This window comes from Lactuca sativa, chromosome 3 (genome assembly GCF_002870075.4).
Source record: "Lactuca sativa cultivar Salinas chromosome 3, Lsat_Salinas_v11, whole genome shotgun sequence".
NCBI classification, from domain to species: domain Eukaryota; kingdom Viridiplantae; phylum Streptophyta; class Magnoliopsida; order Asterales; family Asteraceae; genus Lactuca; species Lactuca sativa.
Window position 1 is genome coordinate 319,704,795 of NC_056625.2, and position 7,199 is coordinate 319,711,993.

Sequence of the window (7,199 nt, forward strand, 5' to 3'; positions counted from 1 at the left end):
CTAGCACAAAATGTTGAACCGAAGATAATGGAAGAAGAATATGAACAAGGCTTATCAACACCTCCGGAAATAGACGAAGACGAAGAAGATGGTATTGATGCGACCCCTTACCACTTGCGTGGCGGTTGAAAAACATTTTAATGAATGCGACACGAAGTGGAATACCACAAAAACTTTCTATTTGACAAAATGTTATAACGCCACATTATTATTATTATTATTCGTTAACTAGTTTCTAAACTCTTTTCATTTCAATGTTTGATGCATGTTTTAAGTTTTTTTTAATGAACCTATGGTGCATTTTGTGTTATATATGAGGTCTTAAAAATGTTATTATTAGTTTTTTTAAATATTGTAAATTCCGGATGATTAAACCGATTCGGATTCGCGAAAGGGAAAACCGGTCAGAACTTTGAAACCGGATTGGATTTAAGAGGAAACCGGTTTCCGTTTGACGTCATCAAACTCATGGGGGGCGTTGATGGGAGGCAAAGTGGGCAGCCGCACATGGTCAATATTTTTTGTTATATATTTTATTTAAAAGCAACAACTTATAATAGCGACAATGACTCTTTTTTTCTTGTTTGTCCTGACCCTTTGGGGATACTTAATTCATCAGGACCGGACCTGATCAAACCGGATCGGATCAGAGCTTTGTGCATCTCTAGTTGTATCTCATGTCTCACTAGGAAATGGATGATGAGTGGAAGTTGCAACATTTAGTTGTGTATAAGTGTTCTATAAAAATATCTATAAGCTTTTGAAATATGTAAAATTATATAAAACATAAAAGTTAAAAACTCTTAAAAGCTTGCTTTGAATTTGAACATTAAAACTTTTTTCTTTAATTCAAATTTTTTCTTCAAATCTAAAAATTAAAAGCTATCAAAAAATACACTACCAAATCATACCCATAAATTGTCATATAAGTTTTATACAAACACCACTGAAGTCGATACTTACTGGAAAAGTTAAATGTACATTCGTGCAAGATTCATATACAAGAGAAAAAAAATGGGTAAGGAGGTTCGCTTGGATCTTTTATAAGTATGATTCCAAACTGGCTCTTGTAAAAGTAGTAAAACTCATATTTAATTAAGCTGGAACGGTTATATCAAAAGTTTGGACCCACTATCAATGGTTTGTGTATGATTAAAAGTTTGGACCCACTCCACTTAACAATAAGAATGGGTTGTATGCTACCAATTTTTGTTTTGTTTAATTTCAAATGATTAAAGCATCCTGATGAGCTTATTTGTAGTAATTAATACCAGACAAAAAAAGACTTATATGTACTACATTCATAAATTTACATATTAAATGCGTTTTTTTTATCCAAACATTTTGTAAATAGTCTGGTATAATTGTTTTGTTTGGTCGTATTCTAAATAAACTTGTTGGCGAACTTTGAGATTTAAGGACAAAACCATATCCAACAACCATTCCTTTTACATATATCTGTTGCTCACCCTCACACACCTAATTTTTTCACCTCAAACACTACTTTTGATTAATTAGTTTGGTTTTATGAAGAAAGGTACACAAATTTAAATGCTTCAACAAAACTTTAAAATCTTCGTGGTTGATATGTAGAAAAAGTTACCAAGGGCAATATGATCATTAAAACTTGATTTGTTTGTTAAACGAATCCACATATTTCTTCATTTATTTGATCTATATATAATCCGACACAATGACTATACTCATACTAAGAAATAGTGAGAAATGTTAATAGTTGATTAGCAAAATTAAAAATAAAAATGTTACAAGTGGTTCCTATTGATTGTCACTAGCAATCACTAAAAACCGCACGTAAAACGAATGATTAGGATTAAAATCAGTAAAACCGTTGTATTAAAACCACTAAAAAACGCACGACGTAACTGAGTGCATACGATTAAACACGTAGACCAAAATCAAATTAGCGAATAAGATGAAGTGGAGGACCGGAAATTACTGAAGAAGAAAGTACGTGGATGATAATTGGTAGATTTCAAAACTTCATAATCATGGCTGTCGGTCTAATCTATGTCTTGCTCAAAAAGTCAGTAACTCATTTCAACGTTCAAAGCGCGTATAACACTTTTCTGATTTGTCTACGTTCAACTTTCAACAATCTCTTCCCTTCCATTCCCTTCGCCATCGTCACAAACCTCGGTCGATAAACGCTCCTCGCTGAATTTGAACCCTAAACCCCCCCGAAAAATCACCCGTCAAAACTCAATTCCCCCAAAAATCGATCGGTTGTATGGTCTCCTCCACGTAGCGCTTTCATTTTGGTTCCTGTTTGATCCAGTTGGTAATAATCATCCTGTCTTGTTCGTTATTATTTCTACCACTTCTGTAAATTCTCGTTTTCGATTTGTCAATTCTCGGTTGGTTAAATAAAACCTGGATTTCGATTTTCCAAAATCGATTTCCTTGGGTTTAATTTGATTCGAGGGCGTTTACGTTTCTAGGGTTTGTATGGTTTGACGATCGTAATTCGTAATTGAATCGATCATGGATGCAATCAGGATGATCCCTTTATAGTTTTCACGTCTTGTTCTTTTTTCTGTTTCTAGGGTTTGAGTTTCTCAAACATTTTTAGGGCTTGTAAAAAGTTAGTTCATTTAGACACATAATGTCGTCATCCGGCGTTTTAGCAATCAACCCACTTTCCGATACACTGATTCTCCCGCCGAGGCCTTTATGTAGCGAAGACCCCATCGTTGTTCATTTGGCTATGTCTGGTTCAGTCGTTCCAATTAGGGTTTTGGGGTCAGATTCAATCCAGTCTGTGAAGCTTCGAATTCAAAGCTACAAAGGCTTCGTTGTAAAGAATCAGAAGCTAGTTTGTGGTGGCAGAGAGTTAGCAAGACCCGATTCTTCAGTCAAAGACTATGGCGTTTCAGATGGAAACGTGATCCATTTAGTTGTCAAGCTTTCAGATCTTCAAACAATCAATGTCAAAACTTGTTCAGGTAAAGAGTTCACATTTCATGTCGATAGAAACCGTAATGTTGGTTTTGTGAAAAAACAACTCGCAAAGAAAAAGAAAGGATTAATCGATATCAACGAAGAAGACATCATGTGTGAAGGCGAACAGCTTGAAGATGAGAGACTTATACATGACATCAGCAAGCATAACAACGATGGTGTGATTCATCTGTTTGTAAAAAAGGTTGCAAAGATTCGAGTGACACCTAGAGAGAAGAATTTTGAGCTAGCCATCGATGCACCACAGGTGAATGATTCAAGAAAGTTTGATTCTTCTAACATACAACATAAAAATGGTGCTGACATAGTTCCTAGAGAGAATAGAGAGTTTTGGTTGGATCCAGTGATCGTTAACCCAAAAGCTGAACTCCCTTGTGTTGTTTTTGACTTAGTCAACTCTACTTATCAAGGTTTAGAAAAAGGGAATTACCCAAAAAGGTCAAGCGAAGGTACAGGTGGTGCTTACTTCATGATGAATGGATCAGGGACTAAGTACATATCTGTATTCAAACCGATTGATGAGGAGCCAATGGCTGTAAATAACCCTAGAGGACTACCTTTATCTGTCAATGGTGAAGGGTTAAAAAAAGGGACAACAGTTGGTGAAGGTGCATTACGTGAAGTTGCCGCCTATCTTTTAGACCACCCAAAAAGCGGCCGGAGATCGTTTTCCGGCGAACACAAAGGATTTTCCGGCGTCCCACCGACTTTATTAGCCAGATGTATGCACGCAGGGTTTAATCATCCAGATGGTGTGAAGGAGAAGATTGGGTCTTTACAGATGTTCATGGAGAATTCTGGAAGCTGTGAGGATATGGGCCCCGGTGCTTTTCCTGTTGAAGAGGTTCATAAGATCTCAGTGTTGGATATCAGGATGGCTAATGCTGATAGACATGCTGGAAACATTCTCGTCACTAAAGGAGAAGATGGACAGTTTGTTTTGATTCCAATTGATCATGGTTACTGTTTGCCTCACAGTGTAAGTGTTTGATCATTTTTTTTTCCTTTTTTTTAAAAAAAAAAATATAAATAATTGACTTGATTTATTATAATTTACAGTTTGAAGATTGCACGTTTGATTGGCTATACTGGCCACAAGCTCGCAAGCCGTTCAGTTCTGAAACTATTGACTACATAAAGTCGTTAGATGCTGAAGAAGACATTGCTTTGCTTAACTTTTACGGATGGAATTTACCATTGGAATGTGCTCAAACACTTCGGATTTCCACCATGCTTTTGAAGAAAGGTGTTGAGAGAGGTTTGACTCCGTTTGCGATTGGGAGCATAATGTGTAGGGAGAATCTGAATAAGAAATCTGTGATTGAGGAGATTGTTGAAGAAGCAGATGATTGTGTTCTTCCTGAGTCAAGTGAAGCTGCATTCATGGAGACTGTTTCTGAGATTATGGATCGTCGTTTGGGTGTGTAGATGGTGAAGTTTTAAGTAAATATGGTGGTGTTGGTGTTGTGTAGTAAGTAAGTACTCTGTGCATGTGGTGTGGTACATATGCATGTATGAGAGTGGATTTGTCAAATGTTTTTTACTTCATAAACTGGTGGACCTTTGTAGTGTTTAAATGTTCTGTTTTCTGTTATGACTCTCATATTTTCATTTTATTGGTGTTAATTGTATGATGGTATAAGAAGAATTTAATGAAGATTTGATTTTAGGTAACACAATCTATTCTCCACGTTATGAATGTTTAGAAATGATGAATGTAAGGTGGTGTTTGGTACCAAGGAATCATGGTTCGTTCCATATGATTATGAATGAAAAGAATTTGATTGTTTTGTTAGATGATACATGTAATTTTGTATCAAGATTTTTTTTTCAAAGTTTTCATCGTTTTAGTTAAATTACTGTTGTTGTTTTTTAAATAAATTAAAAAATAAGAGAGATATATCGCCTATAGAGTGATAAGTATTAATAAGGTAAGTTGTGAGGAAGTGATGACTTTATGTCAAACAAATAGTCTATTTACTTGTCATGTTTTTTTTTTTCATTAAATGGATTTTATCTTCATTTGTCTTGGATGTCTCTATTGTACTCCCCCTTGCTATTTTTCGTTGTTTATTACTGCTTGTTTTCACTATTTTACTCTTGTTCTGCATTTGCTAGTTTTTGGTATATGCTTTATCTGTAATATATGTTTCCACTGTTTGTGTATTTGTACAATACCCACATTGCTTGTCTTGTCCCTTTATCTGCAACTTTATTGGCCTTTATCTTTTGACCATATACTATTGTTTGTCCTCTATCATGATTCACGAACTAATACATGTTACATAACGCCTGAAACGGTGGTAACATGGAACTTTGATTATTATTTTAATAATACTCAATTCCAGTTTTGGTATAAATAGGAATCTTTTTAATTCAACTGAGGCTATGTTTTTACAGCTTTTCGCTTCCATTGTCATTTTACTGTTGAGCTCTCTCTGGAAATGGAAATAGATAAGATGGAAGGCATGTACGAGCCTCACAACCATCACAGATCCAAACGAAACAAGAACACCACTCTAGCTTCATGTTGCGTAGCCACGCTGTTCTTGATCTTCATCGGCATTGCTCTACTCATCGTCTACTTTCTCATCTTCAAACCAAAGACTCCCAAGATCACCGTCGACGCCGTCCAGCTCCCCACCTTCGCCATCTCCAACGCCACCGTTAACTTCACATTCTTCCAATTCGTCTCCGTCACCAACCCTAACCGTGAAGCTTTCACTCACTATGACAGTTCGCTTCAGCTCGCCTACTCCAACGGCAATGCACCTCTCGGTTTTGTTTTCATCCCTGCAGGAAAAATCGACGGAGGCCATACACAGCACATGTCGGCGAAGTTCTCTGTACAGTCTTTTCCGCTTCCGGAGAGACCGTCGCCGTCGACGGTGACAGCAATTGGAGGTGATGGTGGAATGGAATTTGGAGTTGTTGGACCAACAATGGAGATCGAGACGAGGATGAAATTGGTTGGTAGTGTTAGGGTTTTGAAGATATTTACGCATAGAGTTGAAAGTGGGATTAATTGTGGAGTAGCCATTGAAGTAAGAAGTGGATCTGTGTTAGGGTTTCATTGCTAGCATTCATCAAGGAAATATTGTTTTATTTTGAATTAAATATCTAACTCTACATTTTGATCGGAAGGAACTGTATTTTAAGGAGGTGTTTGTATGTGAAAAATCTGAATATTCAGACTTTTAGATTTTTACAATGTTTTCAGACCTTATATTTGGGAAAGAAAATGATTGGATTACGTCATAAAAATTCTTAAGTTTGTTTGAAATTCATGATTTTACTTTTTGACAGGATTCTATACCACATGTCTTATTCTTTGCATTTATTGCAATTAACCAGTTGCAAGAGGGTTTACTGCTTACCCCCTCCATTGTAGCAACTTTAAACGTTAGACTCTCATTCCAACATCAACTCTCTCACAGTAAATGGTACATTCTATTGAGAAAATCTTGGGCTGATTGGAGGATTCATCATGAAATCCGGGTATTTGAATAAGATTAGATGTAGACTATTGGTAATGTTGCTCAAACGGAAAGAAAGTTGTGACTTGTTCTACCGGTAAGCATTTCAAATCCATGATTAAAGCAGTTATATACTTATAATTCTTGAAGTTTGTAAAATATGTTTGATTTTGCAGTTAACTCTAATATTTTGCACTTAACTCTAATGGCTTCAACAACGACCTATTTTTTTTTTTTTTTAAATAAATAAAACAATATAAAATAAAATGAAGCCGGTCCTTACCCTTTTAGAAACATAATTAAAGTCTTCAAAACATTTAACCACTTTTATAAAATAATATTTCTAAAAACATTACGGAAGCAAAAAACATCATAGCTTTAAAACATAATTTAGTAAGTTCATAAATCTTCATGAGAATGTCGTCTACAGTCACACCGATCTCTTTCCTTTATTAAAAACTGAAGATCCTGAAAAATGTTAAATAACAATGAGTAAACATAACGCTTAGTGATCATACACATTACTCAACAATTATATAGATCACTTACTTACACATAACATACATATAACATGAAACATAGGACATAAACATAAACATTCCTAACATATATTGTTAGTACCAACCATAACATTGTTTCCACTTCTGAGAACTACCCCTTACTCCCTAGTTAGGGAATAAGAGATAAGAGTGGAGCTTGCCTCACTAGAGGACAAACCACATTCTTCCTTACCTTGTTCACTTT

At 35.6% G+C, this 7,199-nt stretch overlaps 2 protein-coding genes across 2 annotated transcripts; both read left to right on the forward strand.

Moving 5' to 3' along the window:
- Nucleotides 1-2,037: 2,037 nt before the first annotated feature.
- LOC111876012 (phosphatidylinositol 4-kinase gamma 4) lies at nt 2,038-4,658 on the forward strand. The gene is made up of 2 exons (XM_023872529.3): nt 2,038-3,958; nt 4,039-4,658. The coding sequence occupies exons 1-2, from the start codon at nt 2,624-2,626 to the stop codon at nt 4,405-4,407; spliced, it is 1,704 nt and encodes a 567-aa protein (XP_023728297.1). The 5' UTR covers nt 2,038-2,623; the 3' UTR covers nt 4,408-4,658.
- Nucleotides 4,659-4,981: 323 nt separating this feature from the next.
- On the forward strand, nt 4,982-6,190 carry LOC111876013 (uncharacterized). Its single transcript, XM_023872530.3, has one exon. It carries the CDS (start codon nt 5,424-5,426, stop codon nt 6,057-6,059), a length of 636 nt encoding a protein of 211 aa, XP_023728298.1. The 5' UTR covers nt 4,982-5,423; the 3' UTR covers nt 6,060-6,190.
- Nucleotides 6,191-7,199: the final 1,009 nt, after the last annotated feature.

Excerpts from the sequence above, each read along its gene's own strand:
- LOC111876012 (XM_023872529.3), top strand. The coding sequence starts at position 2,624 with ATGTCGTCATCCGGCGTTTTAGCAATCAACCCACTTTCCGATACACTG. Across the intron at positions 3,959-4,038 it reads GTTACTGTTTGCCTCACAGT|TTTGAAGATTGCACGTTTGA; the intron begins GTAAGTGTTTGA and ends TATAATTTACAG.
- LOC111876013 (XM_023872530.3), top strand. The coding sequence starts at position 5,424 with ATGGAAATAGATAAGATGGAAGGCATGTACGAGCCTCACAACCATCAC.